General features: G+C 37.8%; 1 protein-coding gene across 5 annotated transcripts in view; it reads left to right on the forward strand.

Annotated features, from left to right (window-relative positions):
• ATRNL1 (attractin like 1) overlaps nt 1-27,049 on the forward strand; it is a 432,362-nt gene that overhangs the window by 337,419 nt on the left and 67,894 nt on the right. For 2 of the 5 annotated variants that reach the window (XM_040071150.1, XM_058421515.1), the window contains one exon: nt 7,365-9,227. The exons of 2 other annotated variants lie outside the window; for them this stretch is intronic. Coding sequence is in view for 2 of the 3 variants with exons in the window: in XM_058421515.1 (XP_058277498.1) it covers nt 7,365-7,424 (60 nt within the window). In the remaining variant the exon portion in view is untranslated. Of the gene's footprint in view, nt 1-7,364; nt 9,236-27,049 lie in introns of those variants that run through there. One more of the 5 variants, XM_040071148.2, reaches the window with a different exon arrangement.

A 27,049-nucleotide genomic window follows, 5' to 3' on the forward strand; every position in this document is an offset into this window, starting at 1 on the left:
GCTACAAAATTTCTAGTGCATACTTTTTTCAGACTTCTTTTAACACTGGAGGGCTAGGATGTGATAAATCAGTTTAGATACCAAAGAACTTGATTGGGATACTCAATTTTACTATAATAGCCTAATCTAAAATACTCAGTCCTTTTCATCTCTTCTATACTCTTTCAAAATTGCTCCTAACAAGGACAATCTCTAAAAATGGGGCATTTGAGACAAGTTAATGGTGCTATAGCTACTCAGGATAACCATTACCTAAGAGTAGCATTTGCTGCCTAAGCACAAGGCTGGATACAGTGAATGGCATCAAAGGTGTTCTCTAGAAATTTGGAGAGACTTGAAAAGAAAGAGGTATATACCATTTGAGGAGATGTGCATTTAGACAAAACCACAGGTTTAAAATAACCCACAACTTCAGTGTAGAAAGAAATGCAAAGTGAAAGAGAGGTTAACCTAGTTTTCAAGTTCCATTTTGCTTAGATTTTGCATCAAGTTAAACTCCAGGAATGGGGACTTACCTTATTCTGACTTAATTTCAGTTTCGACATAAATTCTTTGATATTTTTATCAATGCTTATTCCACTTAGTTTGTTCAAAGACAATCTCATTACACTGATTCCCTCGCCTTCTCTCAAAAATTTTCATGCAAGTAAGTGCTTGACTTTAAGTTACCGAGTGTGATGGTATAGTGCTGTATTGAAATATTTATCCTGCATAATTTAACTTGGAAGTTTGTCTTGCCTTATTGATAAATTAGATTGAAGTGCTTGGCGTGACCATTAGCAATCTCTCTGTAATTATGTGAAAAGTTAAAATAACATGAGGAAAGGAGACAGATTCAGGCTTTTTAGTATGCCAAGGGAAATGGAAGTGCTGAAAATAGGATTTCTCTACTAAGCTATAAAGGAAAACAAAAATATTTTTAATTCAGTCTATTTCTGTTCTTTGTCAACAATCTAATCACTTCAACATTTAACTGAATCTGCTGTTCTTTTTGGAAGGCAGGGGAATGTATCAGAGTACGCATAGATAGGGGTAACACATTTTGTTGGGGTTTTTTTCTTGGTTTTCCGTGTTGTTGTTGTTGTTGAAGAACACCACCCCGGCCAAGACCTCAGACTTTGTAGCCTGAACTTGAGAAATCAAATGCTGTCAACTTCTATTCTTCCAGTAGATCACCTAACCCAACTCCAGCCTGCCAAGGAGAAGGCATGTCCCTGAGATGTTCTTTGGCACAATTTTCCCCATCTTTACCTGTTGCCAAGTCTCCATTCCACTTTGGGTGAGGAAGCAGCAGTATTGGAATATCTTCGCAAGTCTCTTTCATCCTGGCAAACAGACACAGTTGACTCCATTAGTGATGAACATTAGAACACTGTGTGCCTTTTGTACTTCAGAAGCTTTTGGCCTTCAAGGTTGCATATTTATTTCTAATCAATTAAGAAAATTTGAAAGAATCAGGAAAAGCCATATGTATTGCATGCAGAGATGATATCATAAGTTACTGTGTCTTTTATTTACTAGGGTATTTGAAATACATGTACAAAGACGCAAAGCTTGCTGCCATTTATCATTCAGTGCAGAATTAGTCTCTGCAAATAAGGGGACTGTGGGAAAGCAACTTGATGGACAGGGAAGAATCCGGCTAAAAGTGGCTTCTCTTGGGGAAAAAAAAATACTGCTAGCAAAGATGGGTTTTTGGTTCTTTTTCTTAATTGTGTCTCAAGTTTTGTGATGCGCAGCATCACAAATGACAAATCAACCTCCTGAAATGTTGGCCCTGGGAGCAATCAGACTGTTGACTGGGAGAAGGCATGGAATAAAAATAACATTGAGAGTGGTAGATTATCTTAATAAAAACATATGCAGTCACATGGAAAGTTAGATCTTCTGCTTTTAATTAAATTAGTGCTTGCAAGGTTACTGACCCCCTACTAAGTGAAAATGTTCTGCCTTCTGTGTGATGTCCCCATTCCTGAGCAGACCTGTTGCTTCAGGATGAAAGGATAGGTGGGTACCTTAAAGTTTGCAGCACCTTCTTTAATTCCTTCACCTTGTTTTATTTCATGTTCTTGTATTTAAGCCAGACCAGAATCTGACTCCAATTTTTCACCTGATTTGAATGAAGAGTGGTTTCCTCCCTCTCCAAGAGTGCTCTATAAGCACAAACATTTTCAAGCAATAACATCCTCAAAGTATAGAACTACTTTCTTCTTCCTTTATGTTGTGTTATTTGACCTTTCATTGGCATGCCAGTTTAATTAATGGTGCATAATTACATCCCACTGCTGACAAAAAGCTGCAATGTTGTTTGCTTTTGTTAGTCAGGGCCAATTATCTGTAAAGTCACCCTTTTGAATTTTCTACAATCATTACTGGTGTGCGTAAGGAGAAAAAAAAAAAAAAGCTATTTCATCAAAAGGTGGATTTCTCTCACAGTTGTGTACTAAATACAGCAATGTCCTTTCTGTCATCTTTTTACCTCAAGTAAGTGACGATTGACAAAGATTCACTGGAGTAGAGTATTGAGTCTTCCTAGAGAAACTGTTCTCTCTAAATTTGAAATCTGAAACTACCACTAGGTGAGTTTCTTCTTTGAATTAAGGTATTCCTCAATGGGAAAATGTGTCCTGTGTTGCTACGAGAACCTGAAGTTCAGAAGGGACCCCCGGAAGGTCCCAGTTTCTCTCTGGGTCACAGAACTTCTGTGATTTTCATCCTTCTCTGCATATACCAACTCATTTTTGATGGAAACCTAAATTTCTTCTGGATGTTAGGATTCGACTTTATCTTTAAACTAATACACATCTTTACATTTTTACTCAAGAAAAAATGAGCACTTTCTAGTCTAAAAAGCTTGATGCAAGATAAGGAAAAGGCATTCCTTCTATCACATAGTTTACTTGTAAACTGTTATTCTTAATCGATCATTTTGACTTACTGAATTGGTTTCATTTACATTCAAAAACAAACAAACAAACAAAAAAACCCCACAACACCACACAACTAGAATTTTATTTAAGTGGGTAGATAATTGTAACTCTAATATTGTTGAGATCATTACTAGCTGTACATCTGTATAAGATTTGGCAGCTTTTTTCCCTTTAAAAACAGCATTTCTCTTTATTTGTTTCAGTGTTATGTGTTTAAAGATAAAGAGCTGAAAAGAAAAGGCTACAGATAAAGCAAAACTTGGGCTTTAGAAAAGTTGAGCATTGTTAGAAGTGGATGATACGTTAGAAGTGGTCTTTTAAAAATAAGTCTGTATTTTGTGCAGGGCAAAATATAGAATGCCTTAAAGTACAGCTGCAGAAATGTTAGATCTTAATGAAAGTGTTGGAAAGACTTCTACAGTGACTGTCAGTCAGTCTGTGACCTGCTCAGGTTCTAAGCAGAGCAATGATCACAATTGATCATCTGTCCTTGAAATGAATACAGTAAATTCAGGCGTGGGATGTGATCTAGTGAGGGAATGTGGTACTTTTGTTCTTCTCAAATAAAAGTGAGCAATATCATCTGACTGCAAGGAAGATCTATACCCCTCAGCGGAAGAACACATCAAAGCTTTTTATGGCTAGTACAGTTAATTGGACTGTTCTAAAAATCTGTGTATCAATCAGCAGGCAAGTCTGTCCTTTAGCAACATAATAAGTGGTGAAAAGTGTGAGTTTGGGTATCTGATCCTCTGTAAAACATTTGCAGGCTCCTTAACTACTGAGAAGGAAAAAAAAACCAAAAACAACAAACCTTAATGGAAATTCATTTAAGCAACAGAGCACTGGAGTGTTTAAATTGCTCATCGCATGGGAGCAGTAAGAGGACTCCCATTATCAGCCTGCTTGCAAAACTGCTTGTGTGATTTCCTTAATTTCCTCTTCCTACACCTTTCTATGACTTGGGTGGATGTTGCATGTGCACTTGTGAGCCCTGGGGTGAGTGCAGAAGGCAGAAGGGTGTCTGGCAGTTCAGTAGCACAAACTGTGAAAAAGGTTGCTCTGTGGTGCTGTGACATCTCGTGAAAGAGTTATCAAAGCTCCTGCTGCTCTTAACCAAATATGACAATAGGCAAACGTCCCAGTGCTGAAAACGCTGGAGTCAAAGCAGGGCCTTAGAGCAGGTCAATTATTTCAATTATCTGGACTTCATGATGAAAAACAGCAGCAGCCTTCAGGAAATATGCAAGAGTCTGGCAACTGCTTGATCAGTTATGACAGTCGCTGCCAAATATCACGTCCCATCAGGTTTTTGCAAAGGGAAAGCTCAGAACAGGTGGAATATTTCAGTTACCTCTGCTCCATCACAGCAGAGTTCTCAGGAGATCCAGCAGGCCGCCAGTTGCTCCAGTATGACATCACTGGCAAATATCACACGGCAATAAGTAATCACAGGATGGGCAGAGGGGGAGTGCATGGAGCAGATGGATTGCTTCAATTATTTGGGCCCCCTGATGAATAAGAGCTTCAACTGCCATCAGCAGATCCTGTGGCAGGCAAGCAATAACTGCACTGCTATGACATAACTTTAAAATCTGGTGTGGTTTAAGTATTTCAACAGCTGTAAAGCTCTGATTTGTCTTTGCACTGGCTTGACCCACAGCCACCTCCAGTGCTGAGGGGGGAACTCTGAGAAAATTGTTTGTGAGTGCTTCCCAGTACTTCATGGTATTTCACAGTTTGTTTGTGCACTGCAGAGAGAACACTGACCCAGCACCAAGCTTGTTGTTGGCACCTTTTGATTTAATTGTTTTTCAAGAGTCAGCTGAGGAAAACTAAGGACTGTTTAATGTTAGTGCCAGGACAGAAACCAACAGCTTAGATATGGTTATGAATAAATTTAGGAAGGCCTCAGCTTCCAAAAAATGATCCTTACTTGTATGTTATACTAAGTCCAAGATACGATAAACCTGAAATTTGTTGCAAAAAAAATATTTAAGAGCACACTCTATCATTTTGCTTTCAGCCTGTTGCTAATGCAGTCTACTTTAATTTCTCCTTTTACCTTTATTTTAATGTTAAAACAAGCTTATGATTTTTGGTTTTACAGGAAGATACGTGGTTCCTTAAATCACTGTCCCCTTTCAGCTAAAAGTTTATTGTCTCTGGTGCACAGAAATCTAGTTTACACATTAAAAGCTAAAGAACAAAGGACACTAAAGAATTAATAAACTTTAAACAAAGGGAGTTGGTTTTTACAAACCAAATCCTATTTGACTTATCAGATTCAGAATCTGATCTCTGTTTTGGTTGAGCCTTGAAGGCAGAATAGGGAGTCAATAGGAAGCTTCTGTTTGAGCTAATATGACTTGTTAACATTTTTTTAAAAGTTAATGTTATAAAAGATTTGATTTCTAAACCCTTCAGTGCCTTTAAATTCACCTCAGCATCTTTTCCCTCCCCATCATCTTGCTTTAACATAATGAGGGGTATTGATTGCATTCCATCCAAAGAAAAAGTAATCATCATAAATATCCTTTATCTGACCTATTTCCCATTGCAGGGGAAATGGCTTCTAATTTGAGATCACAAAATGACTTTTGATAGGAACAAATATCACAAACTGATGCAGAATTTCATGCTTTTTCTCAATTTCCTACTGGTTTGAAATCTGCAAAGTACCAAACACTTGGTACTTTGTCACTGCTGGTCATTCCCATCCAAAATTGTCTAGAAGTTACTGAGATAACCTTCCTGTCTGCTTTTACATCTTTAGTGTAATGAGTGGCGTTTTAATGGCATTCAAGTGGTCACTGCTTAAGATCAGCTTGCCTTGTTTTCTTCCCTTCCTTTAATATTCTGACCAAACGGTGTTAACTCAGAATTGTTCAAAATCAGGTATAGATTTAGGCTTTTGTACAGTCTGCTCTTCTATTCAGATCAGGTTTGTGTCTGCCCCTGTGAGTCAGAATGCTAATAGTTACACAGCTGCCTTGAAAATTGAAGACTTTAAAATATTAGGGTTGAATTATACTTTTTCTCACGTGTGATTCACTTAGCTAAGAGAGCAGCATGTTTTGTGCTTTTCTTGTAACCATATAAACTTGAAATTTGCTTTGGAGTGAGTTTTTTTTATGGAAGTCCTTCAGAAACTACAGGTACAGTAGTAATAAAATTAATTATTTCAAGTCTTGTAAAAAAATAGTGAAAACTGATAGCACTCCTTTTAAGGCGAAGGTTTTGTGGTGTTTTGTTTTATTTATTGTTTTTTTAAATATGCTGAAGGTTGACTCTCCTCTAGTTAGGTCTTTCCATACTGTTGAACAAGGGACAATTGACCCTTTATTCTAGAAACAGTTTGTGACTGAGTCTGGCAGGAGGGTGCAATAACAGAAGCTTGGTGACATCTAAAAAAGAATTAAGTAAAATTGAAGTTACAATGGCTTTACGTGAAAGAGGGGTAGGAAGAGAAGTGAAGAATAAAAAATAATAAAGCAAAGAACTGGAGATGACTGTGGGGAATTAGGCTGAAAAGGGCCAGGAGATCCCAAATGGACAGAGAGACTCTGGAGACCAAAACAGAGTTGTGAGCGATGCAAAGGGGAAGGCCAAGACTAAAATCTTAAAAGGTCTCATGGAATTGAAGAGTAGCAGGGAGAGGCTGCCTGAAGAGAAAGACAGTGGAAGATACTTGGACAGAAGGAAGAATAGAAGAGGTGAATAGATGACTCTGGGAAAATATTAAAAAAAAATGACAGATTGGCAAACTTCATATATATATGTAAGAAAAGAATTTGGAGGAAATGTGAGCTAGATGATACGGAAGAACAATGGACAGGTTAAAGAATGGTATTTGAAACCAAGATTAGCTGATATCTTTTTTATTTTAAACAAACACAAGTTAAAATTGCAGAGGTTTTTGCTTTGTGTTCTGTGGCATTATCATGCCCCATTAAATAACTGTCCTGTTTCTTCCCAGAGGAAACTTTGCCTCTCTCTACTCCAGTAAAGCAATTTAAGTGGATACAGAACCTCTTCATATTCTAGACTTTTATATTCAAAGTATTTTCTATTTGTGTAATGTCCTGATAGGATCTTATATCACAGTTCTTATCCCCTTAGAAATATTGTCCCAGGAAAGCTAATGGGTAGTCTTTTTAAAGAGCTGTCAGCCCAGGGGAAAAATATTGTGTTTATATGTGTGGTTTTTCAGAAATCCTATTTCCCCTTGGGAACATTTAGCTGGAGAGTTGACCAAAGCTAAACCTCCAAAAGCCATGGAAAAATGTTTCAGTGTGCTGTGGTTTTAATTGAAATATCTCTGCATCTATTTTTCACCTTCGACACAATGCTCTTATAGAGTGGTCCTAGAGATAAAGCCATTGAAGATTGTATTTGAAGGAATGAAGATAGTTTTTATTGGTGTTCTTTTAGGATCGGCCACAAGGACTGAATAATGCTCCCAAAGAAATACGTTTGGATGAAGATGACTGAACATGCAGATCCAAAGGCCTTTTAGGATGTGGTGAACCTTTGGCCTTGGATGAAGAATGTTCTTGGATGAAAGAACTCCAGCTGAAAGACTTTGTCTTTGCCTTTTGCCTTGCAAAGATATGAAAGACAGAAAGGAAGCAAAGATTTGCAGCTGAATTCTTGCAGGGTGCGGTTAAGTGGCTGACGCTGGCACACAGCCAGGCTGCCTCAGTACTGTGGAATGTCATGTGCTTGTACCCTTTCCACTCTCCTGTGACTCCCCAAAAGCCTCACACATATTTTTATATTTTTCTGCTTTCTATTTGCAATTTATATTAGCAAATTTTATTTCATTTCTGCAGTGATGTTAACACCTCCGGGGTTTCTGTATGTCATGTGTAGCTCTAAAATGCAGAAAATACTTATTTATACTTGGTTCCTCAGATGATACCATACTTGTACCTGCAACTGAACAGGCAGTTAACTAATAATCTCAGTTTTTCTTCATGGCTAATGACTTCCCTAGGTTTAAAATGGCAAGAGTTCAGTATTGAGTCAATGAGCTGACATTCACAATGCGGTCAGCCACGGCTGCCTGGGCATTCAAACAGATTTCTTCCTTGAACCTCTGTGTTAAGTCAATAGAAGGATATCTTTGTACATATCCTGACTAAATATTCAATACTTGAAACTTGATTATACATCTAATTATTTCACCTCTTGAAGTGTCCTTATTTTCACTTTATAATAAATTGCAGCTCTGTTAGACCGGTTATCTTTAATATCTTAGAATGACTTGAACCACGGTGTTTGCTAAGGTTGACCTTCAAAGTGTGTCTGTATAAAGACACATTGCCTAACCACGTTGGTTACCTAAGGAATTCTGCTGAAGTGTAAAAAAACAATTATTGCATACCGAGAAATACTCTACCATATAAGTTAAAGGGCTCATTTTGCCTTTGTCTCTCCTTAAATCAATCCACATGGAGAGAGGTTTAGTGATTTTTACTGTCCTGGGTAGTTATGTAATTTTCCTGTTGTCATACCAAACCCCACTTCACAGTACCTTTTGTGCCATCTGGGCTGGCTTAGTAGTTCTGCAAGAATTTTCGGTATCTCTGTTCTAAATGTGACCCCAAGCCCATCTAGTCACCACAATTCTCAAAGGACAGACCTAAACAGAAACTCTTTCCATCAAAAAGTGCATCCTCCTCCAGGGTAGCTTTGGTAAGCCTAGACTTCCCAGATTAGGACAATTTAATTCTCCTAATTAATGCTCTGCCACTTGGAGTTTCTCTTCATCAGCTATTTTTCCTTTTCCCTCCTAGCTGCTCTAGCTTTACAAATGCATTTCTAGAAGCTGTTTTTAGCCAAGGAGACTTTTCCATATGATGGTATGGACAGCTGCCTCTTAACAACCCGTAGCTTTTTACCTGAAGAGCTGGGAGACAACAGACTATCTTCAACTGGTGGCTTTGGTTGCTTTTCTCCTTGTGTCTCCCTGTGTCTCTTTCTGTCCCCCTGTAATCTGGCCTTAACTGTTCATACAGATTGTGCATGGCTGCTGGAAATGTCAGTTACTGCAGGTTCTCTTTGCTGGGCTGATTAGGACAAAATAAATCCTGCTGAGGTTTATATGTGTGTGTTTGTGTGTGCAAATTGTTAACCTAAGCTGCTACTTGTAAAAATGTATCGAGACTACTGGAATGTGTGTATACAAGAAGAAAGCTAGAATGTGAGATATATAGGTGCTCCATTGTTTATCATTGGTTATTTGTGTGTACTGATGCTGTTTTGTTACTGACCAAATAAAAGAAACCCTTACTACTGCTTTGCTACTGAGTAATGTGTATGGCCAAGAGGACCAGGGTATTTCAAACAGAAGATAAGTCTGGCTTTGACCAAAGCAATGTGTTTTTACAGTGACCAAGCCCAAAACCAAGTCAGTCGTGGACTAACTTGAAATATCTATATGAACTTAACTTCTCTCCGTTGGCCATTATTAAAATTGAGCAGCTTTTATGATCTTGGAAATTTCTGCTGTGTCAGATAATGCTTTTCATGGCTCTGCAGCTTTTCCTAAGACGGGGGCTTCCTCTGTTTCTGGGCCAGCAGGGCCCATTTGCTCTTTTTATAGAGCTGTTTTCTGTGTGGTTGTAGTGAACACTTTGCTGAAGATCCTGAAGCAGAGAAGTTTGCTGGTCAGGTATGTGGCCTTAAGCTCAGCTTAGTGCTTTGTTCCTCTGATGCTGGAGCTACCATGCTCTGTTAAATACATGTTGCTGCTCCCAAGAGGTGAATAACAGTCAGAATTAGACCACAAGGTGTTTCCTTTTTCATTATATTCCTCATATCCACCTTTTATCATCTTGTTTCGAGCATCAGTACCACTGTTGTGTTGGCAAAATGGTGTTGTGTGTTCATCTCGGTGGTCACTTTGTGTAGCTTAGTCTTACTTGGGAAGAAATTCCCATGTTTATTTACTACTGCTCTACATAGTTAAGAGTACTGTAAATCCATAATATAATTCTGAAGGAACATTAGAAATCTGAGAATTCCTCTTAAGCTTGCATGTGAGAATTTCCCCTTGTATTTCCTGTTTGGTGGAAGTGCTGAGAAGTTCTTTATTTCAGTCAGCTCTGATAGGAGGGACATGGGAGAAAGGTCTTGTGTTAGTTGTGGTGGTGGTTTTTTGTTGCGTGGTGTTGGGTTTTTTTGTTGTTGTTGTTTGTTTGTTTGTTTGTTTTTGTGGGGAACAACTACCTAAAGAATCTCCCTTTTGACTTGCTTTAAATCTGAACTTCTCTGCTTGACTCTTGGTTAGGAGATGATGCAAGATGTGACTTACTCATCTTTTGTCTCAAAACATTGAGCCAACCTTAAACAAATTTATGTGGGGGCTTTCTTTTTGCTCCTGTTTTCTTCTGTTTGCTTTTGTTTCTCAAAGAAAAGCGTGAGGGGTGACATATCTACTCCACACAGAGTAGATGCTTGGAATTGGGGATTCATTTATCATGAAGACAAAACATAACAAGATCCCCAGGCTGAGCCTGAAAGTCGGAGAATTTGATCAGGAAAGATGATGCACATTTTCAGAAGCCAAAGTATTTTATTATTGGAATGCATCATTCAGGGAATATGATAGATTTTCCATTAGTGGAAGTCTTTGATCAAAACTGCATATCTTTCTAAAAGAGGAGCTGTCTCAAGAGCAAGCAGCTGAGCTGATGCAGAAGTTATTGAATGAGGGAGATTTGCCCTTTTCTTTATGCAGGATGAGTCAGATATGGGTACCATAATACCACAAGTAGCAGTAGTTATTGTATAAAAGTAAGATTAGACTTTTTCTACAGAGGTGGCTCTTGGAAAAAAATATTAAAATAGAGCCTAAAGTGCTCTATTTTATTAAAATAAAGCCTCCTGCTGCTGGCAGCAGAGGATGTATATGAAAAAGGGTAAAGTTAATTTTAAGGGTAACCTTGTGTTCATGTGATCTCAGTAATGTCTGATGAAGCAGACGGATGCCTTCATAGGCAGAAGACTTGGAAAAAGATGCAACAGCTTTTTTCTTCACAGGTCACAACTCTGTGTTCATGGGGCGATGTTACTGTGGAATTTTTTCTTTGGTGGCTGAAACTGTTACACAGAAAGACTTGGGGTCTATAGGTCCTTTTCAGGCTGAAGGGTTTAACTGTAAGTGTCAGCAGAGGGACACAGCTATCATGACAGTATCTATGTTGTGAGGATGACACAGTCCCTTGCTTGGTGCTGGGGCATGCTAGTTGCCAGGGGTCAGAAGTGCAGCATAAGAAGAAATCCTGTCAGAGTGGAAATTAGGGCACCAACCTCTGCTGGCAAGCAGAGAGTAAGAGATTTTGCTTCTGGAACTATGTTTTAAGGGGAGGTTTATTTTGGGTTTTTTGTAAGTTTTTCTTTTGTTTCAGTATTTGGTGTGGAGGAAGTTGCTCTCCAGGCTTGGGCCATGCATTTTCCAAAGTGACAGCTGAGGCCTACACTTGTGGCACCCATGCTTCAAGAAAAGGCTGAACTGCCTGGATTTCAGCTGGTTGTGTTCACTGGGTTCCCACTAAGTAGAACTCTGCTATCACATGTTGCCTGTTGCAGGATTTAGTCACAGCATCATCATCTGGATTACAAGCATGTTATAGCCCTGGACCCTGCATGAGCTTGATGCTGGACAGAACAACTCCCTTTGGAAATTGTGGCTTTAAATGAGCCAAATTACAGAATTGATTTTGCAAACTGAGATGTTTTATGAATGTTTATGTGCAATCACATTCTAGCATTTTATTCTTCATAGTTCTTGTCTGGACATAGTTAATGAGAATCTTTTTGTACTAGAGAGCCTGTCTCATAATTTAGGCTATTTTCAAATTGTTGTGGTTTTTTACAGGTATCTTCATATAATTTCCAGTTGTTTTCCACAATTTCAGAGATGGTCTTGAGGTGTTTTTCTGCTCTGGGTAGTAATTCTTTTTCATTCCTGGGGGTATATGATGGGCACTGATCTCCCAGATTTTACTTATTTTCCGTTTTTTTCCCCTCTTCTGTGTGTTTGTGTGTCTGACCTGTGCAGAGACAACTGAAACTGGAAGAGTTTTGCAATAATCAACCCTCTTTCGTGTTTCTGGAACAGAAGGACTTTTTAGGCTTCAGAGATGAAGTTAGTATGTTATAGGCTTTTCCCTTAGCCCTTTCCCATGATTTTGACCTCAATTAATATCTTTGGGTTGATCTTTTAAGCAGTGCTGTTTCTTACCCTGCATCTCTTTAGCTTCACTTTTGGAGCCTCAATTTTTAGAGAAGAGATATCAGAGAAATTACCAGGTTATAATTTTGTTGGTAATAATCTCTTGTTCTACTAGATTTCTTTTCCTTCCCGAGGAAGCTGGAACTTGCTTTCACTGTGCATATTTTTATTGTGGAAGTCTGTTACTGTAAATGTGGTCACCTTATCAACTTTTATTGATAAATAACCAATACTCTTCCTTCTGGTAGAAGCAGCCACAGTGCTTTCATGAGCTGCTTTTGCTACCTGATGTGGGAGGAAGGGGAGAGAGGGCAAGAGCGAGAGGATCTGCAGGGGATAATTTTCCTTTGGGAGTTAGGGGAAGATTTTCCTTCATCACATTAACAGGTGTGTTTTAAGAGTCTGAGAGGGGCAATTTGCTCCTGGAGAGTTTTCTGCAGGCAAAGCATGAACTGTGAAAGGCTCTTGGCACCAGAACCAAACACGGCAGCTCTGCCAGTCTCGTTGTCCCTTCCTTCTATTGTTCCACGTGGTCCTGGCATCCCACAGCCAGCTTTGAAGGCAAAGACCTTCAGGGTGTATTGAGACCAGGCTGCAGTTCTGGAATTGGTCTGTAATTCTTCTCCTTTGTGTGCTGAGCTTCGTAACAAGCCACGCTCCCTCCTTGTTATTGAAATGTCACATTTTGACACTTCTCCTTTCTATGAAGTTTTGTATTCTGTTGCTCTTCAACAATGCTTCAAAAATCTTTAAGGTTCCTTCAACCCCTTAACATTCGGTGAATTCTTAGCTATGTGCTTCAGAGCCTTACAGCTGACTTACTTTGTGTTGCTCCTTCCAAGCAAGAAGGGTAAAATGTAGCTTTTTTAAAAGAGTGGAAGTCAGACTTGAATGTTGTGATTTTTTTTTTTTTTTTTTTTTCTTCCCAGGTACAGTTAGTGTTACTGCAGGCTTTGCATGGAGTCTTGGAGGACATTCTGAAATTTACATGCAAATTTGGGGAAATCATGTGTCCACATAAATTCCATCCCAACTTTACAATGGAAGTTTTCTACCCAATTTTCAGGAATTGCTCTAGCAATTTAAGCATTACTTTTGAATATTCTGAGGTGAGATGCCAGAGGAAAACCTTGTATTATATTATGTTTTATATCTTCTTGCCTAGCAGGATTTTTATAGATGTGAGTATGAAAGCATGATGTGAAGCACTTTAATGATCATGACTTAGCAGATGTTTCTTTTCTCCCCTCAAGAAATCCATCCTCAAAATTCATTGTTGAGGCTGAAATACAAACATTTTTTTAATCCTTATTTTTTCCCATTTTTCTCCTTCATCCCTTCACCCCCACCTCACCCCCTAAGATTTCATTGCCTTCTCACAAGAATATTTACTTTGTGAAAGTATCCGCAAGAAGAGAGGCTAGAAGTGGTAGTCAAGTGATCGGCTTCATTTTGTACCAAGTCATACACAATTTAGTTTTCAGATAACACAAGAAAAACCCCAAACAAGCCCAAAATGCAATATAAGTTGTCAAAAAGCTGACACTCTAAATACCAGAAAGTATTAACATCCATTGTCAAGAAAAATACAAAGTATGAATCACTCCATCTCTGTGACACATTTCAAAACTGCTACACACAGCACAAACTATAGTGTTTGATGCTATCAGGGATAATAGTACTTGAGAATCCCTCTCTGAGCACCCAGCCTTGCAACTAAAATGGTTCAATTGTCTTGGCTTACACTCTAGAGCTGCAGAAAAAAAAAATTACAATGATTTTCTGAGGTAATCTTTGCTAAAAATGAAAGCTGATAAAGAATTATTGTTAATAACTTTAATCAGAGGGCGGATAGTTTCATGGGTTTTCGTATTACATTCTTATTGTAAAACAAAAGTTATATCTACGTTTAAAATTTTGGTTTATTTTCTTGGTACCTTGCAGAACATTTCTAATCTGATATGCCCTTTTTTATCAGTCCAGTTATGTCCTACACAATCCTGTGTTTTAATTCCTTCTGTTGTCAGGTTCCTGATAGGCGCATCAGGAATGATTCCTGTGTTCAGCAGCCATGTCAGTCCTGAACAGAGGAGTCAGAAATATGTCAAGGAAGGCTAAAATAAAAAAAAAAATCCTGCCTGTCTGAAAAGCTTCTGAGGAATTGTCCTCCTTTAGCAAGGCCATCACCTTTGATTTTTCTTGCACTATACCGAGCTGGGCGTCTCCTGTGCTTTGAGCAGGAGCAGAAGCAGCTTCAGGGGGAGCTGGAGGAGATGAAAGTTGTTCTCTAAGTGGCCCCTTGCAGGCAGCACCTTCTTTCAGTTCCAGTGAGAGCAGTGAGAGATGAGTATCCAGAGCAGTTCCTCCTGTGTATTCTGGAGCAGAGCAGTTCTATTTGGCAAAACCAAAGGGAAAAAACCCCAAACACCTAGTTGTAAAGATTTGTATGGGGAAACCACTGTTATTTCCAGAGAAGACTATTCAAAACAGAAATAAGCACAACACTGGAAGATTTAAAATTATATAGGGGGGTGGTGGGAGAGATTTGTTTTATCTTCTTGGACTCTGTCAGGCTCAGTGCTGTAAACACTTCTCTGGAATTTAACTCATAAAAAAAAAAAAATCCTCATTTTGGTGGGTGTTTGGTGGTTTTTTACATGGCGTTTTTGATTAGGTTTTTGGAGGTTTTCTTAGGGTATTTTGGTGGAGATTTTGTCTTTTGTTTTTTTTTCTTTTTTCAGGGGGGATGTGTTGTTTGGCTTGTTTTGTTAAAGGAAAAAAAAAAAAAAATCACAATTCATTTTACCTCCAGGGAAATTATCCAGACATAGTAGTAGGGAAAGCACTGTGACATTAATCCTGTATTTTTTTCTATTTATTATTCATATAGAAGAAAGACATGTAATTTCTGCTGTTAGTCCTGACTTTTGCCCTAACTGCAGGTGTAGAGTTCCTGCCTCTGTAATGAAAAGTTAGACTGAAGAATCTCTGGGAAGGGTGGTTGCAAAATCCCTGTGGTTACTGAATGTTGGAATGGAGCTAGTAGCAAGGAGGAGGAGAGGATATAGGACATCGTAAGGTCTGTTCCAAATATATTATCCTACCTGAAAATATGACAAATTAATTGCAAATCAGAAGAGAGAACATAGATCCTTACCTAGGTTATTTGATATACAGAATGCATCTTTGAGGATGAAAAAGTTGTTGTAAAAGCACTTTCAAAATAGAAGAGCATGGTTTCTGTGTCTCTGGTGTTAACTGCAGTATTAAAAGCACACACAAAAAAGGGTTTTTTAATTATGTTCTGTTTAGGTTGTTTTCATTATTACAATGTCCCAATTGCCTCCAGCTGTTCATTAAGGAATGCAAATAGTGTGCAACTTGTTGTTTGTTCTTTTGACCCTGCACATATAAAGACTCTGATAAAAGATGGCAAGGAACTGATTCTGTTCAGTTTTGCATTTTCACCAGCAGGATTGCATCCCTTTTATCCAGTGTCTGATGCCTGTACAGAATTTTACGAGTCAAGGGACCTCCAAGGGCCGTTAGAGACAGAATTACAAAGAGCCCAGCTGAGTGTGCAATTACTACAAAGCCTTTTTTTTCTTGAACTGGTTAACTTGAAGACATTTGGTGTGGATATAATTAAAGTAGAATGGGAGGCAGCACAATTAGTTTTTTTCTGGTTTTAGAAAGAGAGGTCTGATGAGTGATTACTTTTGTCCAGTAAGATCTACTTTAGTTCCTTTCTTTAGTGAAAGAGCAGAGGATGGTTCTACAATTAAATCCAAAGACATTAAAAGGGCAAATCCCACTTTTTTCAAGGAGGAAAATGCATATTGGATATGATGATGCAGTATAGTAGAATAACTTCCAAAGACAAGTAACGTGAGTACTGCTGTTGGAGAGAGGTGAATGATGTAGGTTGAAAATTATGGTTGAGAATATGCAATCTGGAGCAAGGCAGTGCTGAAATCACAACATTAATGTGGCCTGTCGATACAGTCTGATTTCTACCATGATTTTATGTTATTTTTGAAACTTCTTTTTGGGAGAAAGCAAGATCGTGCAAAGTGCTGATGATATAAGCAACATGCTGGATGATATAGCCTGAAAATGAATACACCAAGAAATCTTCAAATCAAATGTAGTTGTGTCCAGGAGGAAACAGTTTGCATCAGAAATGCAAACTGTGTAGCTTGCTGCACAGGCTTGGCAGCCCACACTCCCTCTGCTCTGCGTTATCTCATTAACATTATTATTTGGGAGCCAGAGTCAAACACTTACATTGGGTAATAGTTATGACTACTTGACACAATGTCAGCAAAATGCATTTTTTTTAATGTAATTAGAATTTTGACAGGAAAGAGAGGAAGAGGCAGAAAATGAGAAATTACTTGTTTCCTGTACCTCTGTCATTGCACACATTAAGCTTCACTGGTACAGTTTGCATGATCTCATGGCAGCCCCTTCACAGCTGCCTGATCACTGTCAGATTTAAAGACAGGATGAGCCAAACAAGGGTTGATGAGTTAGAAGTGTTGCTGGTTAGAACAGTGGACCTTTTAGATTTTCTAAATCACAAGAGGTCTGAGACAGTGTCCTCTATTTCTGATCTTGCTGAGGACCTGGGGTTATGAAAATAGAAATTTTAACTAAAACTTCCCTAAATTTTCAGGTACAAATTTGCACTCATTAGCCAGGACTCCGTGTAGAAGAGCAGTGAAACTTTGTTTGTTTCCCTTTATCGAAGGGAAGTCAGTGGAAGATAATTCTTGTAAAAATTTAGGTTCATAATAAAATAAAGTTTATGTTGTCGTGGTTTTTACATTCCTCTTTCAGAAAAAATGAGGTTATTTTCTCCTTTAAAAGAAAGGTTCATTCTTAAAGTCTTTAATATGAAGCTCAGATTTCAGAGGTCAATGGTCTCTGCATACAGGCAGACATCTGCTACCAGACCTCCATCTGGGACAGATACTGGTGAGGCTAATGTCACTAGGATAAAAACAAAAGAAAAAAAAAATCTAGTTTTTCCCATGTCATCTTGGAAGGAGCCATTCATTAAGAAATGGCATGTCTGCTTATAAGAATCAAATAATAAATAAGGTTTTCAGCTAAGTACATATATTCAGCACTAGTGACGGCACTGGCTAAATCTTCAGCACTAGTGACGGCGCTGGCTAAATCTTCTCATAGGGTTTTTAAAAAATCAGATAAATTTATTAATTTTTTTTTCTCTTGGTCTTTGCATAATTAGATGAACTGTTATGCTCAATTTGGATTGTTATAAAATTGCAATTCCAAGTGAAATCAGAATTCCCAGGGGAAAAGTGCAAGCGTGTGGTAAGAAGAGTCCTTACCCTGACATGTTTATTTTGTACTTGATCCAAAGTGGGCAAGGAAATGGAAAGCACAGAGGTGATGTTACTTAACCAGCATCACAGAACAAGTAAGTGGCAGAGCAGGGGTTTTTCCAGCAAGATTTCCTGCGATGATCCAGTCACGTGAGGCTGAACTCAGCAGTCTGGGCTCTGTCTCTCTGCTTTAGGTAGAAATCTGATAAAACAAATTTGGTCAGAGGAAAACACTGACTCAGATTAAGTAAATAAGAGTGAATTCCCTCTCTTGGTTTCTCTGTTCCTCCATTTTTCTTTTTCTTTGTAAGAGTCACATATTGCTTCCAGATATAAAATTGCTCCAATCATATTTTAAGTTCCAAAGTGATTATGATTCTTCTAATTCTTGACTGGCACCTCTTGAGATTTGAAGTAATTAATAACAGCCTTACGATACCACTGCCACCTTAGTTTTCTTTGAAGATCACTGAAATTGATACGAAAGCCTCCCCTCTTCTTTCCTCTGAGGCTTTTGGCAAAGGTTATACCAAATTACAAGTAATATTATAATACACTTTTTTGTGTGGTCCTTCCCCAAGATTGAATCATAACAAAAAATCCACTTAATTTGTGTATTTCATTGGAAGTTGAACCTGAATTTTGATAGCAAGTATCAAATCAATATTGCATCTTGCTAACGATCTCTGTGCTCAAGTGTGTGTTTTGTTCCTCGGGCTAATGCTGCAATCAATATGTGTGAACTTGTCCATTATCTATTTGTACTGTATTATTCAAACTTAAATGCCGGGTTCTCGCCGATAATCTAAACAGAACTCTAACCCTGCACTGCTCAGTAATCTCCTTTTCCTACCTCATGTCACTCTCTTAATCAGATCGTCTGATTCACCCTCTTCCTGTGACATTTCAAATCCCTGGCAGCGGGCTGTGTTTAGACAGTGTCGTGGCATTTTCTGCAGATGACGATAGAAACGTGTGGGTTTTTTGGTGTCTCCTGTTAACAGATGTGTATGGCTAGATAGTAATCAGGTTAATTAGAATGAAGTGAAATAAATCTCAGCTTGAAAGGATTGTATTCCACTGGAGCTGCTGTTGTGGCAGATACAGCAGGTGAAGCTCGGGTTGAAAAGCCCCTGAAACGTGGGTTGTGCCAGCCCAAAGCACAGCATTTCATCTCCCAGCTGTGACAGCAGCCTGGGCTTCAATCTACAAAACCAAGCTGCTTTTCTGGTTAGTCATAGCTCTTCCAACACTGGGGAAAAAAATCATGCTTAGGACTGCAGTGACTCAATCCAGAAAGTTTTGTTTGGAATTGCCCCTTCATGCAGTGATTTTTCCACACATATTGATCCGATCGCTCTAAATCCATCTAAGCTCAATAAAGTATGGATGTAATTAATTGGGTGATGAGTACAGATTTCTCCTACTTAAGCAAGTAATACAATATTGAAATGCACTATTCCCTGAATTCTCACACCCTATTCTCCCAAAAGAATGTTTTCAAAAAAATTAGAGGAAAAGCTCAGTAGGTGCAGTGTTTCTTTCCAGAGACTAAAAATTGCCCTTATCAGAGTCACTTGTTCAAAGATTAAGCTGTACTGATGAAAAATACTTCGGGGGGGAAAAAAAAAAAAAAAAAATCAGTGTTCTTGCAGGATTTACCAGTAAAATGTATGTGGTTGATAATATTAATGGTATGAAATATATGGGGATAGGAATAAAATTAAGAAATGTACACATTTAGAAGAAAGGTATACATTTTGAAAAAATGTACAAGTTTTATAAAATGGGCCAGGTTCAATGTTTGATGAAACATCAGGCATATGGTGACAATTTCTGGCATTGGTTATTTTATGAAACAGGGAACTGCAGAGAAGTATCTGCTACCTCTGTTTTCAAACAGAGGGACTGTGTAGATCTTTTGATGTATCCTACATTAGAACAGCACTCTCAGAAGGGTCATGCTGGTACTACCAAAAGTGCTCCATGGAACTTATTTTTTTGTATAGCTTTCATTTCTCACACCAAGAATCATGCATTTGAAATAACTGGAGGTCATGGAAAAATTCTGTGGAGCTGCTGTAAGTTGTTTTATGTATGTATATATGGTCTGTATTTGCATGAGACTGTGCTGTGAGAGAAGCAGTAGCTAATGAATGCTCAGGTCAATGGCAACTTATTTTTATATCTGTTGCCAGAGGTGATTATGTATGTGTCTGAATGGTAGAGGAAAATACATATTGACTGGAAATGGCCGTCTACTGCACCACTGTTACCAAGGCATCTAAAGGCCTCTCTGATTTTTCTTACAAAGCTCCATCTTTTTGCCTGTTGATTGATTCTAAGTGTTACTTTTTTTTTTTTTTTTTTTTTTTTTTTTTTTTTTTTTTTTTTTTAATTCATTGCTTTCAGTTAGAAAGTGAAGCAAATTAGCAGGTATTTGCAGGATAGGTAGAACAAAGCATCTGCACAGCTCTATGGAAACCCCTCAACAAAATTACTGAAACTTCCTAGCATTGCACTAACATAAGTACACCATCCAACAGACATAACTGACAGCTCTATAATTTTACTTTCCAACATAATGTTCTTGGAACCTCGTAAAAATTCAAAATGAATTCTTGCTAACAAATCCACAATGCTATATGTAGTTACATTCTCCTCAATTGCCAGTGAGAATTTCCTTTCAAGGCCAATTTAAAAGTAGATGGAAAGAGGGTCAAATATCATTTAATCTCGGTAAATGTCACAAAAAAAATAGGAAAAGTGTCATTATAAATTGGATAGATACATTTCACGCTGTACTTTGAAATTCTTACTTGTTGTCTCAGTAACAGTGAGACAGTGATGTGCAAGTCACTGGAAAATGTGTTGGGGAGTGATTCTAATACTGATAAAAGTGTATGAAAACCCACTAATATTTTATAATAATGGCATAAGGGGGGAATAATTGACTGTATCTTGTCATATGGGAATACCTTATAATCTAAGCAGAAATCAAACATAATCATATTAATCTATATGAGATGTTTATAAACTGACAGAAATTAAGTCATAGGAGAATAATGCTACTTCATAAATCAGTAAAGGAGATCAGTTAAATAAAGTGCTGAGATTTTTGTCAGGGCACATGGAGCGTACTGTGCTCTTCCTTGGCTTGCACCCTCTTTTTTTTATCCCTCTTTTAGGATTTTTCTTCTACTGGTTGAATGTTTAGAAGGAGGAATATATAAAATGTAGAATTTATGAGAGCTTCTGACATTTATGGTACCTTTGATTAACACTTTTATTAGTCTTGTCTGAAAAATAATTCATTATTTCAGCTTTTCTTTGTAGTTCTCTAAAAAGCTGCCGTGATCATCAAATAGATCAGGGCATGCAATAAAAGCCATACTGCCAGTAGTAGAACATACTGTCATATAACCATTAAGACTGTTCTAAGAGCCAAAATGTTGGAACTAAAAGTATTTTTAATGACTTGAAATTGCTTGAAGTGCTTTCTCAGAGCTGAAGGGTGCTGATTTATTTATCTAGTGTACTTACCTAAATTAATTTGGATAGAACTACTTTGGTTTTAATCCTCTTACAAGTGAAATTTATGGTAATACTTTTCGATGGCATATTATGTAATGTCTGAAGGAAAGAGTTAAATAGTACTGGGCTGAGCATGGTCCTTAAATAAGAAAATGTGAACAAACTGTCCAAAAAAGCATTAAGCAGCGCATCTCACCTGGATTACAGTAATAATTTTCAGAAGTGACCTTGCCGGAAATGCAAATATCAGTGCTATCTTCTCTCAATCTACTTTTAATTGGTGTTTTAGCACAGCAAGCCAGTAACTCAAGTATATAAGCAGCTGTTTCATGTGATTGTGTATCATATCCAGGTGAATTCATTTATTGTTACAACTTCCTTTTTCTTTAGCACACTTACTGAGGGGAAGGTTTTATGATTTTGGAAAGAGATCTCTTTTCATTTCCCCACTTTCTGTTCTAGAAAGTACCAACCCAACGAAACCTTCCAGTTCTTGTGTCGCTCACAACTGTGCCTAATTTAAATGTGTCAGCATTATGCAATCCCTGCCAAAACAGCAGGACCTGGGAACCTGGTTCTAACTGCAGAAAACTGAGCAATGCCACAGAGCTCTGGAGGCATGTGGCATTTTTCCCTGGCTGTGAGCAAGTAGTGAGAGGAGTCACTTTGGCCTCCTGGTTTTCTTCATTGGTAAAGTTGAAGGGTTTTTAGATCAAGGAGGAGAAAGAGCTGATATATTGAAAAGCCTGTCCCTGGTAGGGAAGTAGTGGTCATTTTTCCTGCAACAGACTTAGTCTTCCAGGGAAAACTGAGACAAGACGCTAGAGAGGTTCTAGATATATATCCTGCTTACATAAAATTTAACTCGCCAGCCTGTTAATCACATACTCTGTAGGAAAAGAGATATTTCCCAGAAAAGCCATATATTTTATTAAACTAACTAATGTATTTCTGAAATAAAAAAACAGGCCAGCTTTTAGGGAAAAAAGGCCTTTCAAAGTCTGAAGAAAGAAATTACAGCCTTCAAGTTAAATACAGGTCATAAACAAGTTTGATTAGTATAACATAAATGGTTAGTTTTGGTGGAATTAGCTCCTATGAGCAAAAATGCAGACTAGATAAGGAATGAGCAGTTTGATGTTCTTGGCTGGTTAGCAGCACCACTGGCTCTCAATATTTTCAGTCCTCTGCATCAGGCTCTATCATTTACACCTTTCACCTGTGCACTTCAACTGGTGCCCCCCAACAGCCTGAGCAATAACTCCGTGAAATGAATTGAGGAAGTATTGTACTCTAAAAAATACCTCAATTTGCTTTTCTCTTTTCTCTGTTTCTTTTTTTTCCCCTGGGTTATTTTTAAGGTACATCATTGCAGCGGTGCAGCTTTCAGGGTGAATGGTTGTGCTGGGAAATCTAGCAGGGCAATGTGCTGTGATGCAGAGATGACAAAGGAAGCACCAATCCCCAGCCCAAGAGCTGAGCAGTCAGCGCACGGGGAATTTTAGAGATGCTGTGCTCTACAGCTGATATCTTAACACCCCCTTTTCTTCTATATGAAATAATTTACAGTGATTTTTACACTAAAGCACCACTGGCAGAAATGGGGTGCTGTAGCCCATGCTGCAGAGAGGGATATATCCTTTAGCCTCCAAACTAGAATTCAACATTGTCATTAAAATAGATTTTCAAAAGTATCCAAAGGCCCTTAGGGCCTGAATATGTTTGGCATGGAAAAAGGGAACTGGAGCTCAGGTGCAATAGAACAAAAGTGTCTATTATAAAAAATTGAATTAATTTGAGTTAATGGCCCTTCTTCCATACTGTTTGAAGTATTCAGTGTATCTACTGCTCAGTATAAGAGCTTTTTCATTGAAGACAATAAGCTAAAAGGTACTATAAATTATGAGAACATTTACTGATGCACAGCATGATTGTTTGTATCCACTTGAGGGGAAGAAAAGGAAAGGGGGATAACTGTCCTAATACATGGAAAGCAACAGCAAATCTGGAAAACAGTCCTTCAGCACTCAACCCTTTTCATAGTCACCCATATTATGTGTAGGCAAGTTGATGGAATAGAATTTAAACCTCTACCAGAAAACTTCATAATTGTTCATAATACAGTTCTATTTGTTGCTTTGGGTTTCTATTCCGTGATTTAGAGGTTGTAGGTTTTGTGGTTATTTTTGATTTAAGGTGGCAGTTAACAGCACCTGGATGCTGGCTAGCCCTAACCCTTGTTCTTTATTGTTACCAGTGATCTGTAATGCTTTTTTTTTTTTTTTTTTTTTTTTTTTTTTTTTTTTTTTTTTTTTTTTTTTTTCCCCTTGTGGCTATGAACTCTGCTCTGGTGTAATTTGTTCAGTGTGGTGTGTGTGGCTGCCTGGAAGGGTGGCAGCTCCCTGGGCTGTGCTTCCACAGGAGCTCAGCGCAGACCCTTTGTTGTCGCAGGAGTCGGCAGATGGAGCTGCCAATAGCCAGAGACAGGGCTGGGGACAGGCTCCTGCTTCCTTGGGACAAAAAGCCCCCAAGTGCCTTAGCTGCAGAAGAGGAGCACAAGCTGGCAGCATTTTCTGAGCAGGAGAAATGCTCCAAAGGCGATGCTGCTTCGGTGGCAAGTGCAGGGGCTTTGCCTCGCACCTGCTTCACAGTCCCTTGCCAGTAATTTTGCTCCAGTGAGGAAATGAGGAGCAAAATGCTCCAGTGAGGAAATGAGAGTGCTTTCCCTGCAGCACCTCAGCTGTCCCCTTCCCGCGGTGTAAGGTGTGACGCTGAGGGCACGGCTCAGCCTCTGAAGGCAGCGCACAGCAAGCGTCACTTGCTGTGTGACTTTGAGCAAACACGGCAAACTCCGCTGGTGACACAAGTATCTTGTTTGGAGTTTAAGAGCAGATATGGGAGCAAAACAACCTAAACACTTACTGTTTAATCAAAGGTGAATGCTAGCCCATCTATAATAAACTATTTAATTTAATCTATCATAAAACTATCTTTTATGGCATTTCTCTTTCCTTGGCAATGCTTTTCAGTTAGAGGCTCTCATCCATTAATTTCCCTGAGGGAAGAGGGGACTCAATTCCTTCATAGCATACAAACTGATATGTATGCAAGTATTCTCTGTAATGTACATATTCACAGATGAAATCCATCAATATTTCTTACTTCCTCTTGCATTTATAACACCAGTTGTTCCCAACCTTTAAACTTGCCATAAGCTTTTTATATATTTGATTTCATTCAGAATTTAAAAAATATTTGACATAGCTGTTGAAATCATTATTGTCCTCATTTCCAAAAAAATCACTGTAATAACAGCCTGTTCACTTTTAAGAAAAGGTTCACTTTAAAGGAATAGGCTTGTTATAACCTAAATTCATGTGCATTTTTCCCAGCATGCTGCCTACTGACTTAACATTCAATACCAACTGCAACTATAATTATCCTGTAAGATCTTCAGATACCAGGAACACTTAAAAGTTTCTCACTAGTGAATTTTAAGCTCTACTAACTACTGTACATTGTCAACAAAATCAGTAGTGCACCTTCTTGTTTTATTAATTGCAGGGAAATCATCTGCGTATAGGGGTAAAGGATAATGACCCAGCCAGTGGCTTTTTCACAACAGTAACATAACTAGGGTTTGTTTTGAAGGAGTTCACTCCCTCAGAAGAAATGGTCAAGAGCTGTTTGGTTGGTTTTTGGGGTTTTTTTCTCTGAGATTTTGTGAAAAATTTCTTAAAGGAAAGATACATCTTAATGCGTAAATTTTGTAGAACGACTGGCAAAGTCGAAACTTCGTTTCAGAAGGCACTGGGGTTTGTTTAACTCGGTATTTTTAGTATCCAGAGTTACTGAACCAGACTTTACTTAATTAATAACTATAGGATGTGAGGCAGTTCCAGTGCTGCTTTTTCTATTAACTTGCAATTTCCTCTAGGAAATGAATAAACTGGGGGTTGTGGGGGAGGGAGGAGGCATGGCTGCTGAGGATAAATGTGGCACCACCGTACATCGCCAAATTCATTTGAATGAGTTAAAAGCCATGGGTTATAAATTGAGTGTGTTCAATTCTGTAGCTCGTAGAACACTTGGAAGAACAAAAGCAGAATTTTCAAGATGAATAAGGACTGAGATTAGAAAAGCCAAGAGATCATTTGTAAATGTTCATTAAAAGAGTACTCCCGTATCAACTTGCTAGTTTATCACTATCAAAGACACATGTACATACAATGTTGAGACATGTTTCAAATATAATTCACTTTTTTTCAATGTAAACCCTATTGTTTTCATTGAATTTGCATCTGGAATGCTCCAGCTGATAACAATTTTGTAGGGCTTAGGCTAGACAAGGGTTACCTTTGTTTGGGACTGAAAATCTACCAGGGAAGTGTAAAACTGCTGAAGCCTGTGGCTATTTCCTGAAAGTTGTGTTAGATCTGGAGGGACTGAACCTCTCCAAACATTTTCCACTTGGCTGAAGAAGGACAATACTAATACTTGGTGCTATTTAATAAATAACTTAGTCATAGTTTTACCCATTAAATTCAGGATACTGATGTTTTTATTCTGTGTTTTAAATACTCTAATTTCAGGAGGCTATAACTTATTTATGGGGAGGTTTTTTAGTTAAGTTGTTCAATTGATTGTGGGGACTCTTAATTGAAATATCTTGTTTTCAATTGTTATCCATTAAGAATATCACTGTCATGTATTTTAACACCTCAGACACTATAAAATTTCCTGGTTTTTTCAAATTAAATATTTCAGGGCATACATTTCTTCATAATGTTGGTATTTTTCAGTATATTTGAATAGAAAAGAACCATACTTCTGTCATATATAAATACCTATTGAATGTGTACCACAAGTACTACTTATTGTCCTATTTATATATTTATGTATTTATAGATATAAATATATAATAACTAGTTGTATATATATTTATATGTATATATATTAACTATATAAATATATACTGTATAATGTATTTATACAATATGTGTTTTATATATATATAATAACGACTTATTTATAGTGCACATTCAGAAAATATGATTGTTGAAACCAAAGGAATTAGGCGGCTATCAGGAACAAGACTTCTGACTATACCAATCTCATATTTGCTGCAGAGCTCATTGCATGCTAGTGCAGTTCTGTTCTGAACCACCCCCCCACGTACAAAAATAAGAGTTTTTTATTATCTACATGTAAAAACAGAGTCTTCTGTGCTATAAACCACCGTGTGAGTCTCAGTGCAGTTTCCCATTCAACTTGTGCTCTTTGAGGAACCATCGCTGCTCCCCATTTTTTGTTATTAGACTCTCTTATGGTCAGTGCCTGTGTTTGTAACATCAGTATGTGGATATCACTTTAAACACATTTATCTTTCGCTTAATTTCAGCTGTGTATAAGTATCTAGTCATGTACCTGAAATTATTCCTTGTTCTTGATTAACATGTGCTCGTGAGTTCATCTGAGTGTGTCTTGTTATTAAGCTCCTTTATTAAACTCACCTTTTAATTTCCTGAGTTAATTAAAGATTTCTGTTATTTTTACAATCTCCCTGTTGTGTGATGGCAGGTGTAGTATGTTTTACTCATTTGGTTTCTTGTAATTTATCATACTGTCAACAGAACTGTTGAACTTTTACTTTCTGTTTAGGTATTAGTAGTGAATGACTGAAACAAATGATGTTATAATAGCTAACATGTATTTGTAAATTATATTAGAGTGCTATCTTTATTTCAAGCTGAGCATAGACATTGAAAGAAAAGGGACATTCCATAATTTTGGTCTTTGTCAAGAATACAGTATAATAGTGTTGGTTTAAATTTAATTTTCCTTAGTTCTAAAGAGCTAAATTCATTTTTTTTTTACGTCTGTTCTTCTTGTAATAGGTAATTGCATATATTTTCTTCTACATTATATTTCTGTGTTCTGCTTTTATTATGGACTCATGGAAGAGCATCCCTCACTCCCAGGTTTTT

Source organism: Hirundo rustica, chromosome 8 (genome assembly GCF_015227805.2).
Source record: "Hirundo rustica isolate bHirRus1 chromosome 8, bHirRus1.pri.v3, whole genome shotgun sequence".
Lineage (NCBI taxonomy): Eukaryota > Metazoa > Chordata > Aves > Passeriformes > Hirundinidae > Hirundo > Hirundo rustica.